Source organism: Hesperophylax consimilis, chromosome 17 (assembly GCF_061612785.1).
Source record: "Hesperophylax consimilis isolate HC1 chromosome 17, BYU_Hcon_1.0, whole genome shotgun sequence".
NCBI classification, from domain to species: domain Eukaryota; kingdom Metazoa; phylum Arthropoda; class Insecta; order Trichoptera; family Limnephilidae; genus Hesperophylax; species Hesperophylax consimilis.
In genome coordinates, this window is record NC_142852.1 from 32,186,109 (window position 1) to 32,199,733 (window position 13,625).

Below are 13,625 nucleotides of genomic sequence, written 5' to 3' on the forward strand. Positions count from 1 at the left end.
GTTTTGTCAAGCAACTAGCCTACAATGATATTATAACAGAACTTGAATAGGACTTTCACAGAACCCGAAAATGAACGTTGAAATTTGATGAATTGTTCAAATTCTCCGAAACAACCCGTCCTTAGTGTGTTTGTACAGTGTAAAGTCAGGGAAGCTAGTCGCCACATGGTTGGGCAGTATCGCGAGGCGTGTTAAGGTAGGGGCTGTAGGAATGGATGTTTTAATGCGGGTTTTGAAGAGACCCCGATTATATGAAGGAGGAAAACGACTAAGTTTCACGTGATCACTAAGTCAGTGCCATCGAGCAAACGAAATTTTGCAATGTCTGATTGCTGTTGATGCTTTGTGTGTTGTTTTTCCGCAAGCTCCAAATTTTCTAATTTCGGTTTGCTGTGATGATGTGCTCTTTGAGAAATATTCCTGCGTAATGTAATAATAATAATAATAATTTATGTAGCACCGTTTTTGCGATCACTTCGAGGACTGTACAATTTACTACCGAGTTCCTAGTCTCTATCTAATTTTATTATTTTCAAACAGATACAGAACACTTACCTGGCAGGTCATTTTTATTAAAAACTCGCTGATGTTTACCCGGCGTTGCTAGGAGTTATCCTTAAGAGATAGATATATACCATGCAGGACTTTTATGTAGGCCTTTTTAAGATATACAATTCCGTAGTACATTATTTTGTTGTATCTCATAAGGTTTAGCCAGTGTTAGCAATGTAAGCGCCCAAAAATATATATTTTTACGACTTGTTTACAAAACATCGACTTTTATATATTTGCACAGCGCCCTTGAGGTGATTTTGCACAAAACGGCGCTATACAAATCATTCAAATATTATTATATACCTATCTGAACTTCGATACGTGGAGTTACATGCAAAAGACATCAACGCGTGGAGATGCTTTGACCAAGAAAGAAACCTGGTTTATTCTATCATTAAGTCATTTATTCAAAGTTGACAAGAAATTAAAACATTGACACACCTGGATATTGGGTAGAAATTTGTTTTAAATTAAGATTCCCACTTAACTTTAGAGATTTTATAGAGCGGTCGCTTTATAGCTGAGTGATCCAAAGCTACGCGTAAATTAATTATAAAAGTTAGCAGATGAAAACTTTAACGGTTCTTTTTTTAAATAACAGAGGGCGCCACTTCCGTTAACAACAATCCGAAACTGTACTGTAATTAAGATAATAATACAATTAGATTATTTTGATTATAACGCGATATCAAAACTGCGTTTACGAATTACAATAGAAAGTTTGACGCAAGTGAGATATTTTAATACGATTGTTAGAGGGAGCGCGCTAATAAACGATAATAATTAAGAGAAAATTTTGAAAATATTTAATAAAACATGACTCGTTTGAAATAAAGCAAAAATCTCTTGACGAATGCTTAAGTTGCATTTAAAGATACACTGTGAATTTTTTCATACCTATATCATATTAAGGTGATGCACTACGTCGTGTAATATTTCAAATTGAGCCGCTATCAATAACAACCCTTACGTAGATGGTGATAAGGTTTAAATTCCCGCTTAACACCATCCGCCTGTTTTGATTTATGCATGAAAAAAACATGGCCGAAAAGTGCCTTTTATTTTATTTTGTGGATGTTCAGGCATATTTTTTTTTTTCGATCATTTTATAAATAACTTAATTTTCCACATTATACAATAAAATCATAACCGAAAATGGGTTCGTAAGTAGGAGATTTTGATCTTTAAAGCAGTTTTCATAGGCCTTTACACTATTTTTTTCAGGGCTTATAAAAAGACTTATCTACAAAATACTCGATTATTTCAAAGGCCAAGATGTATTCTACTCGCAGTATTTAATTAAAGCATCTGAAACATTTCTAAGCGACCAAATTTTCAAACCAACAACACATGATTTTGCATTACTAGATACGTATGGCATCGCCTTAAGACAATACCCCAAAATAACGGCAGAATCTTAAACGGCGTAAGTGAAGCAGCCGTGCACAAAAATATGCGACGCGCAGCTCTAGTGTATTGGACAGCACTAAGGTTGAATTTGCCCTAGCAAATCTCTAAAATAAAGTGGGAATCTTAACGGCTTAAGTGATGAAGTCGCGTAAAAACAATGTTCGGCGCGCGGCCAAGCGTAATGGACGGACCTAAGGTCAACTTTGCCATAGCAGGCCTTAACAATCCATTTTTACGTGGGATTTATGATGAACGTATTACTAAAATCACAAATGTTTCTAGAGGGATCTCTCGGGAAGTTACTAATTCTTTTTATAGAAATATTAGATCTGGTGCTTCCCGCTAATTTTATAGCTGAAAAACGTTTTATAATATTTTAAAAACGTTTTAAATAAAATATTTTAATGGAAGGTCCTGTTTTTATTAATATTAAATATAAATAATTTACATCCTCAGGGATTCCTCTAGAAACATTTGAGATTTTAGTAATATTTTCGTCAGAAATAATTAAACTGAAATTTCCTGAAAATCTTCAAACAAAAAATCGAATTTTTGACAAAATAAAAAAAATTGTTTTGACCTAATATCATCATCAATAGTGTAGATTTTTTCCAACTTTACACTATCAGGCTCAAAAGTTACGAGCCACCACTGCTTTTATACATCCATTGGTATCTTGTATCTTCTTTTATATATAAATAAAAAATTAAATGTTCGTTTGTTCAAAATCTTAAATCTTCGAAAGTTCTGCTGACCGATTGCTTTGAAATTTTGACACAATGTTACATTCGAATACGCGTGTGTTTGTATATACCTGTATTATATAGATGTCATATATGACTGCGCCATCTGTTGGAGGTAAAAGCAACACGAAATATTGTTTCTCTTTCTGCGTGAATGTTCGTTGACATACCTTCATTTTGACTGAATTATGTGTCTTGTGTGTGATATATATATGGAATCCTACAGTAGTTTTTGGCATACAATTTTAAAGACTAATACGAGTATCTGTCGAACAGGTAATATATCAACTAGCACATATAACTTGAGTTCGTAAACACGCACACGCCTGCAATGCACTTCCAGCGGTACAGTATTCAGTGGTAATTAAACTACACTCTCTCCAGTTAGAATTGAATCTGTAAATACAATTTCTAGATTAATTGAAATTATTTACCTATGCCGGTAGGTATATTATAGCATAGTATTAGAGGTATCTCTCTCTGCTTTGTATACACACACCACTATTTAATCAATGTAATGGACATATTTTAATTATTATCGGCATCTAAAGTCAGCCAGAGTAAAGTTGGCCTCTTAGAAGCTGGGCGTACTGTACAGGGCCCGCAGATACTTTAATAGTACACAACTGCTCACCCTGTACAAGCAAGTGCGCCCTACTGTCGAATTTGGCAGCCATCTCTGGTCTGGAGCCCCAAAATACCTGAAAAAAACCCTTGACTCTGTACAGAAACGGGCGGTCCGTTTGATAGATTCCCCAATCTTAACAAACGGACTGCAATCTTTAGAGCACAGGCGTCAGGTAGGTATGCTGTCCTTGTTCTATCGGTATTACAATGGAAGATGCTCTGAGGAACTAGCGTCATTGATCCCTTCGGCACCGGTGCGTAGTCGGGATACACGCCAAACGCGCGCCCAACATTTGTACACAGTTGACACTTGTCACATGAGAACGGGTCGCTTCTACGATTCGTTCTTAAGTTCAACAGCTCGGCTGTGGAACGAACTGCCGGCCTCTGTGTTTCCTCCCTCCTACAACATGGGACTCTTCAAGACCCATGTTCACTCCTTCCTCTCCACAAAAAGACCCTCCACACAGCATCCCCAAAGATGACATAGGCCCTGAGGGAAATTATTTTCTTCAGGGCCTCCTGTGTGGAGTAAATATAAAAAAAAAAATCTGTTTATCCTCATTCATATAAGCTGGGCATCATTAATAAATACCTTCTTGCATCTCCTGTATTAATTATATTCCAAAACTGTTAACAAATTGAGATACCTAAAATATATATTTAAAAGAATGAGTAATGTAGTAAATATAAAAACCATGAAACTAGTTTATGACTCACTAGCTCAATCATCTCTTTCCCATGGAATAATTGGCTGAGGCGGAACTTTCAACAATCATGTAAAACCACTAGAAATTGCCCAAAAATCAATTATTAAGATAATGTACCAAAAAACTAAATCCTATCCCTCTAAACAATTGTTCCAAGAAACTGAAATTTTGGACCTTAAGCAGACCTGTAGTGCTCAATGTATAAAATTTATTTACACGCGACCAAACAACTTTATTAAAAATTTAAATCGTGCCAGCCAACGACATGGCGCTTGTGAATATGCTGTGCCTCACTGCAAAACCAGGTTGGCCCAATGGCATATTAGTTTTATTGCTCCAAAAATGTATAATTCTTTATGTACAACCTTTAAAAGGGCCACGTGTGTAAACCTTCAATCTTTTAAAAAGTACATCAATTCTTGGCTAAAAAACACTGAACTAGATATTTTTTTCTTATAGGTTTTAGCAAAGCTCTCTGTAACATTTATATCCATGGAGAGATTATTTTTTATTATTTCACATACATACAAAACAGCGGATATATTTTATTGTTTGTAATGCTTTGTCTGCTAATTCACTTTTTAAGATGTCTTCTTTAAAAACTAGTATTTACCTTATTTTTTGTGTTATTTTAAAACTTTTACATATTTCATGATTTAGTTTCTTGTATTGCATCTCTACAGTAACTCTTTTAAAATAACTTAAATTTTTATTTGATATTGTATCTCCACTTAAAGCATTAAATTAAAATAAAAATTCTTAAAATACCCACACTGCTTCGCCTTCGTAGGATTTTTTTAAAAATTATGAACATTTATTACAATATTTTTTATACATGTTTCAATATTTTATGTAACTATCCACGTATGTATAAAAAAAAATCAATAATAATTATAATAAATTAATAAAAAACCCTCCCAACAACGCTGGTTAGTAAAATTTAATCTCTGTAACTATACTTAATCCACCTATATTGATAAGAGGTTAACTTATATGTGCCTAACAAGTTTACTCGTGGGAGATCCTATGCACTTTTTTATGCTCCGAAAACGAGGACTTCTATCTTGGAGTCTATCACGGTGAAATCGTTAGGCGTGACTACCGATGATTTTACGCCGATTTCTCTAGCACGGTCGCACTATTGATATATGATACCGATGCTGTTAACGGAATAAATCAGAATCGATGTAAACTGGCAACACTGGTAGTGTCAATTAGTAAAATTACTTATAAATTGACAATGTCCAATTAAAACATTAACTTTAATATAAGTTGGTAGTCCACATGCATGTTTTTGACACTAAAAACGGAGTCAATAAGTTCATAAGGTCATTAGCCATAATTAAGAACTTTTGTTTCTCGAAACTGATAAATGAAATTAAGATGAATTAATTAAGTCTATGGATCGTGTATACGATTTCTTTCAATTCTAAGAGCTTCGTTAGTTCACCTCCATTAATTAAAAAGCCAGTTATTTTGCATATTGACAGCTTATCCGACAAGTAGGATGCCGCGCTAAAAGTAGCGACCGTCGGAATCAGACCGTGTTCGCAAATATCGCTAACTGACATTATATTGACCATCGATATTGTCAACGTAACTAGCAGACAGTTCATCTACTGTCTTTTGACGTAAAAATATTTAAATTGCCCCTATAACCTTTTTATACAGGTTTTCCAATAAGAGGTGTTATTTTGATATTCAATCGTAAAAGATCAATGGTTTCGTTGCTTGTGTGGCACGTGGCGCCGTCTTGTTGAAAGTAAACGTTGTCCAGATCAATATCATCCGATTTCGGCCATAAAAAATCATTAATCATCTCTCGATAGCGCAATCCATTCACCGTAACTGTTGCTACAGCCTCATTTTCGAAAAAGTATGATTCAATGACACCGCCGGACTACAAACCGCACAAAACAGTCAAACGTTGAGGATAAAGAGGCTTTTCAACAATAACTCTTGGGTTTTCCGAGCCCCAGATGCGACAATTTTTGCTTGTTGAAGCCACCGAGGTGGAAATCGGCCTCATCACTCAAGATGATTTGCATTTCATTCACTCAAGTGAATTTTAATAATTTCAATGCGTTTTTGAAGCGTGTATCGTTCCATTTTTATCAATGGCGTAGTTTCTACTTGTCAAATGTCAAAAAAATGACAGCTTCAAAAGTAACATCTACCGAAATAGCGGGCTATTCAAAATAACACCTCTTATTGGAAAGCCATATACTTATCTAATTTGTAATCTTCTCTGTAATATTATACTAACTGACATGAACCCGGTGTTGCTCGACTTCTCTCTGCTTTCTATAAATATAATATGCATGTTTTATATGTATAAACCTTCCAGAAGAAATTCTCTAAATGATGGCGAAAACTTTATCAAAATCCGTTGCGTAATTTAGAAGAACTAAGTGCACAAACAGACAGAGACTTATACTATTTAGAGATTAGTGGATAACCATTTCATGGAAGGAAAGAAATAATTAAATATACCGGCTTTTGTTGTTGTTGATAATGCCTGTTTTTTCTTCTATCTCATCCATATTTCTTTTCTCTTTCGCAGGGGAGTATGTTCTATCAGCTGAGCATCCCGGCTCCGAGAGGCTCAATAACCTGTTAGAGGAAGCTCTTCAACTAGTTGGCATCGACGATACTCAACAACTTGAGGTTTGTTCATTGTTTATTGATCGTTTTTGATCATTAACTCCACTAAGACGAAAATAACATTAAACCGGGCATGTTTCACCTTTGGGGAAGCTGTGTGGAGGACCTGACAAACAATAATGTAAAAATATAACAACATTTACCCATGAATAGCCAACAAAGGCATTATACACTACGGACCGCCAAATAACTCGGTTTTGACACACACTCCTTGCCTCATACATGCTCTTTTATTATTCTGACTCTTGATATGGACCTACTCAAGTATCTGATTCACTTGATCGTGTCATGTCTTCCTCAAGCGTCCCCGAATTCTGATACCATTCACATTTGCGTCATGTATTCTTCTCACCATCCTCTCTTCGCTCACTCTCTCTTCATGCCCAAACTTACAGCTTCTCTATATTTCTCACACGATCATCCTTGGTTTTACCACGCATACGCCTCTGGGATCATCCAGTTCCATACCTCACTGCCATACATCAGGGTAGGTACCAGAACTCCACTGTGGTCTGCTGCATGCTGACACCAACTGATGAATGGAGTTACCTGCATTTCCCCTTGTTTCAATATCTCTGTCAGCCTTCCCATCTCTCTAGAACATGCTTCCTAAATACACAAACTCATCCACCTGCTCCAAGTATTCCTCACTCACAACTATATTGCACACTGTTTTCGTACTCTCTCTTTCAAACACCATTACTTTAGACTTTATGAATACTTGGTTTATAAATATTTAATATCCTTCCAGGACGTGAAACCAGGCGAGCAGCAGACAGAAGGGGAGACTTCGGTAGAAGACGACGAAGCAGGAGCCATGTTAGCCGGAAGGTACGCGCCCTCGGGTGCCGCGCATGCGCACCACCACCACCTGGCGCAGCACCACCACAGCCAGCATCACCACCACCAGCAACTGGCCGCAGCCTACCATCACCAAGTAAGAAACATTTTTTTAGTTTACTCAATTTTTGTAATTTTTTCAAGATCTATTTGAAATGAATATTTGTATTTTTGATTCAAACAATTCGTGGTATAATTCCATCATAATAATATAATAAAAAATGTTTTTAACTTTTTTCCACTATATTTTATTTTTCTTCTATATTTTACTTTTCCACTATATTTTACTTTTCCACTATATTTTATTTTTGTGCTATATTTTATTTTTCCACTCTAGTTTATTTTTCGCCTATATTTTATTTTACCACTATATCTTATTTTTTAACAATATTTTATTTTTCCTGTATATTTTATTTTTCCACTATATTTTATTTTTCGACTATATTTTATTTTTCGACTACATTTTATTTTTCCAGTAGATATATTTTATTTTAGGACTATATTTTATTTCTCCACTATATTTTATTTTTCCAGTATATTTTATTTTTCTACAATATTTTATTTTTTACCGTAACTGGTTTCCTCCTGTTATGGCGATCTCCAGAGTGGTACAATTATTTCATAACCTTTGTCATATATAATACTTAAAATATTTTAATATAATACTGCGATGCACTAAGTAATGCAAAATCATGTGTTTTTGGTATGAAAATTTGGTCGCGTAGAAATGTTTCAGATGCTTTAAATAAATACCGCGCGTATAATACATCTTGGCTTTTGAAATAATCGAGTATTTTTTACATAATTCTTTTTATAAGCCCAGAAGAAAATAATTTATAACGCCTATGAAAACTGCTTTAAAGTTCAAAATTTCCTACTTACGAACCCATTTTCAGCTATGTTTTTATTGTATAATGTGGCAAATTAAGTTATTTATAAAATGATCTGAAAACATTCAAATATTGATGCCTGAACATCCACAAAATAAAATAAAAGGCACTTTTTGGCCATGTTTTTTTCGTGCCCAAATCAAAACAGCTGGATGATGTTAAGCGGGAATTTAAGCCTTATCGCCAACTACGTAAGGAGTGTTATTGATAGCAGCTCGATTCAAAATAGAACACGACGTAATGAATCGCCTTAAAATATTTTAGTATAATATTTGAAATTTGTGCTAATTTTTGAATATTTAAAAAAAAATTTAACTTTTGAAATTGTGTATTTTTTTCAAGAATTTTTGAAGAAATTCCTATGCCATCACGCGTTGTTTATTCTGAGATATTTATTTAGGAAAAAGTTGACATAACTACTTACGCGTATTTGCTACTGTTTGGGAAGAAACCTTAGATTTTTTGCGACTTATCAAGAATCATTGTCCAAAACAAGGGGCCCATTTCTCAACCTTATATGTCCTTGTCATTTTTTTTCAAATCTCTTATTTAATAATTGTATTCAATATATCATAGTTTGGGTCGTTCGTACGTAAGGGTTGGTATCAAAACACCTTCGTGGACTGTTTCCCTCGCTTTTTTAAATACATCTACTTGAATTTATATTGTTTTTCGTGAATGAAAAGCATGCAAATCTTGGAAGAGAAAATTAACCTACTTGCCGACATTTGTTTGAGCTGAAACTCGACAGATGGACTCGTTGTCGATGATGGCAACCACGCACACATACACGCAGACATAAACGCATTCATTGGATGACATTACAGCAGTTAATATGCGAAATAAATGTTCAAATGTTGGATTTGTTTTTCGTTTGTTGTGCAAATGCAGTTCGTTGTTTTTAAACCAATATTGTTAATGTCTTTCTCAGGCGTCTCCGACTACCTTGACCATTCACAAGGTAGTGTATTTTTTTATAGTGAATACCTCACAAGAGTCCCAACTGCTCCCGTCTGGAGCCAGTGAGACTATGGCATCCCCAATTGGGGGATGTTGTGAGGCTGAAGGTAAGTGGGGAAGGGAAAGAGGAAGGTGGGGAAGTACCTGGCTATTCAGATCTAGTCACTAAACACGGCTAAAGCCATTTGGAGCAACGTTTCAATTCTGAATGGTGGTCTTACACCAGGGCGATACTGGTAGTATCTTCCACTCTGGAACGCGCCGCAAATATACTATATATTATTTTAATTAATTAATTGTGAAATAACACAAATTAATCAAATAAAATGTATTTGCGCACGCCGGGTTCGAACCCGCGACCTTCGGAATGGCAGTCCAATGCGTTACCACTGGACTATGCCGGCCTTCAAATATATGTATACCACAATGTTACTGTTAAAAACTACATTACATCCACTCCGTATCTTATTCCTGTGCAGTGATATTGCGTTCATTATTAAGGCGATGCCATACGTAGTAATGCAAAATCATGTGTTTTTTGGTGTGAAAATTTGGTCGCCTAGAAATGTTTCAGATGCTTTAATTAAATACTGCGAGTAGAATACATCCTGGCCTTTGAATTTCAAAGTATTTTTTAGATAAGTCTTTTTATAAGCCCAGAAAAAAATAATGTATAAGGCCCATGAAAACTGCATTAAAGTTCTAAATCTCCTACTTACGAACCCATTTTCGGTCATGATTTTATTGTATAATGTGGAAAATTAAGTTATTTATAAAATGATCGAAAAAAAATTAAATATTTATGCCTGAACATCCACAAAATAAAATAAATGGCACTTTTTGGCCATGCTTTTTTCTTGCATTAATCAAAACAGGCGGATGGTGTTAAGTGGGAATTTAAACCTTATCGCCATCTACGCAAGGGTTGTTATTGATTGCGGTTCAATTTAAAATATTACACGACGTAGTGCATCGCCTTAATACTTCTTCTGCTTTTCAAACCACCTTCTAAACACTTCTGGCACTAATAAGAACAAACTTTGAAATTTTCTACGATATCGGTCGACTACTTTTCCAGTTACAAGAATCAGTTTTAAACGAAGCGAATCTGTTTTAAATTTAATAAATAATGGAAGAATTAAGGAACACTTGGGCACATTATGTAGACACGCCCTCGGTACAATCCTACCGTTGTACCTCTTCTTTGCTCTTGAGTTTAGGGTTCTCGGTTCGAGTGTTGGTTTAGGTGAGTTTCAAAGGAAACGAACCCTGGCCTCTATAGATGACAGGTGAGTCCTCGTGATGTGCGGAATGTTTTCAAAATTCAAAATCAATATTATTTAAAAAGTGGATTCTTCACAAATTCCCTGGGAACTCGACAACAAGTTGATTTGAGATTTTTACAGCCGAAAAATTATTAAGGCGATTAATCTTTATAACGAATTAGTGTACATTATAAATTGAAGGTTTTCCTATCGTTTCGCTTGAGTAGAATACAAGAAAAAATACACGATAAAAAATATAAATGTAAACTACTAAAAAAATATATTTTTCAATAGAAATGTATGAACGCGTAAAGCAAACAACTTTAAAAAAAATACAGTATTATAGCAAAGATTATCTGTGACAGTTTCACTTGATTAACTTTTTGCTTTCTTATAAAATTATTTAGAAAATAAATAAAAACCAGTTTTGTGCTTGAAATCGAACGTTTCTAGACTCCGTTTGTCAAGCGATTTTAATGCCCATTACCTACAATATAAGGTATACCAAGAATAAACACATTTTTGACTTGTAGCTTCCTCTTAATATCGTGTATTGATTTTTGAGTTGTCATGCCGCGTCGTATTGCGCTTTCTTCTTCTTAAAACAATTATATTACAGTATCCTGATATAAAATATTGCCAGATGGGTTTTAAAACTTTGACTAATGATAAAACATTGGTGACATGTGGTGAAAATATGAATAGTATATTTTTTATTGAAAAAAAATGTTACCGGACAGCAAAGTGCCCATAACATTTTTTACTCCAAATGTGCTAAGGAATAGCTGGTTAAAGTTTGTCGGGTACGTGCCGATACACCCTGTATGTTTTCCACTATACATTTGTTTGTATAATGTTATGTTTTTCTTCCATTATTTCGCTTTATAATTTACCTCTTGTATATTTTGAACGTTTACAAAAATGATCGTACCAAAAAAACTTGGCCAAATTTACAATCAATAATTCACACAAATAACCATGTACAATGTGACCTTAGAATAGGGTACACCATAGAAAGATCACATTATTTTCTAGAAATTAAAAAAAATATATTAAAATAAAAACTTGGCAATGTCTTTGAAGATACCGGTCAAAGATACCCATCGATAAAATGTTGTACAAATAAATACCACGATTGCTTTTATCTGTATCGACAAACCGACATCGGGAACAGACAATCAATCTTATAATTCGACCACCTTGCACTTGTTGGTGGTAGAATCGATTGATTTCACGATTAATTTAATTGTGGCGCTCTAGAGTTGACTTGATCGTGCCAGGTCTTTTTAATTAATTAATTGATATTTGGATGATTTGTATAGCTCAGTTTTTGTGCAAAATCACCTCAAGGGCGATGTACAAATATATGATACATTTCTACAATGATCTATGTTATTATCATCCTCTTCAGCAGGACTCTCTCGGAACATTGATCCACACGTCCATCACTTCTGGACATTACTATCCACCTCTCATACCCTTTTTTACTTCTCAGAACTTCCTTTCCCTAAAAAGACACTCCACACAGCACCTCCGAAGATGACACGGGCCCGGAGTCTCCTGTGTGGAACCGATATAAAATTTAAAAAAATCGGCTTGGAATAAACTCCCCCCGGAACTAAGATCCATAACAAGTCCAACAGAATTCAGGTCTAAACTAAAAACTTACCTTTTTAAGCTGTCGTACCCTTAAATTAAATATACCATTCCTAAGAGAAAGTCCAGTTATATTCAATTTTCCAATTATGTCCTAAATCCTGTATCTAAATTTCGCTAATAAACAATTAGATAATGTTAATTAAGTGTTAATCTCAAGTGACCTACCAGGTAAGTATTGTATTGTATATTATCTCCATAAATAGTTAAGTAATAACATAGATCACTGTAGAAATGTATTATAAGTTTGTACAGCGCCCTTGAGGTGATTTTGCACAAAAACGGGGCTATACAAGTCATCCAATTATTATTATTATTACCGTCCTAATGACATATTATATATTTATAGATATAGAGCCTTGCAACTAAACATACTTACATTTTCGATTACAAAGCTTCGATTCTTATTTCTATGTTGTTCCTTTGGCGATACTGAGAGTATCTTAAATTAGGATCATCATATTTCAAACGCACCAAACAACAAACTCTGACAAATGACACACAAATAATAAATGAAACGTCGATACTCGGTGAGAATTGTTAAATGTTTTTACCGCCCCAGTCGTCACATCATTAATAACCTTATATCTGATAATACAACAATACTAATCATATGTCGAGATCATTAGTCGCCGACTAGCCCCTGCTAGACGGGTCCTCCCGCCGCGCAGCGCTCTGGCGGTAGAAACAAGAAACGGAGCAACGAAAATAAGATTGAAAAAAAAAAACACTTGTCAAAAATTGTGGGGACAATTAGCGGTGGTTTTGTTGCTGTTGGAGAAATACAGCGTGGTTAGAAAAAAATTGTCATTTTTCAATTTTAAATAACAATAAATAAATTCAATTACTCTGCACACTTTGGGGATGCTGGATGGATGTTGTTTTAACTTCCGATTTTATGTACGGGTTAAATCTTCCCCATAGGAAAAACTAAACCCTTCCACACACTTTTCCACAAATGATCATCTAGTCAATCAACTTTATGCAAGTGCATTATATAAGCAAAATAATTACAAAACAATACAAGAACAACACGTCAACTCACCAGAGATCAATAATGGGAAAATAATTCATCGACTCCAGATATTTTCATATCAGAGGATTCGGCTCGGTAGAACTTCTAACAGGGCCTATAAATCCTACTGATCCCTCAACATAAATATTTAAAAAATCTTTCGTTATCCTTCATGTATTCAAAATGACCGACTTTTGCATCTTTATATATAAATTTTTTGATAGATCTAATACGCTTAAATTTTTAATGAGAGAGCTAGGTATAATGCCAGTAGCCGAAATAACGAATGG

At 34.7% G+C, this 13,625-nt stretch overlaps 1 protein-coding gene across 5 annotated transcripts in view; it reads left to right on the forward strand.

Annotated features, from left to right (window-relative positions):
- LOC149416434 (uncharacterized) overlaps positions 1-13,625 on the forward strand; it is a 183,413-nt gene that overhangs the window by 107,006 nt on the left and 62,782 nt on the right. For all 5 annotated transcript variants that reach the window (XR_016303542.1, XM_089641675.1, XM_089641673.1 and 2 more), the window contains exons 6-7: positions 6,609-6,712; positions 7,461-7,646. Coding sequence is in view for 4 of the 5 variants with exons in the window: in XM_089641675.1 (XP_089497801.1) it covers positions 6,609-6,712; positions 7,461-7,646 (290 nt within the window). In the remaining variant the exon portion in view is untranslated. The remainder of the gene's footprint in view (positions 1-6,608; positions 6,713-7,460; positions 7,647-13,625) is intronic.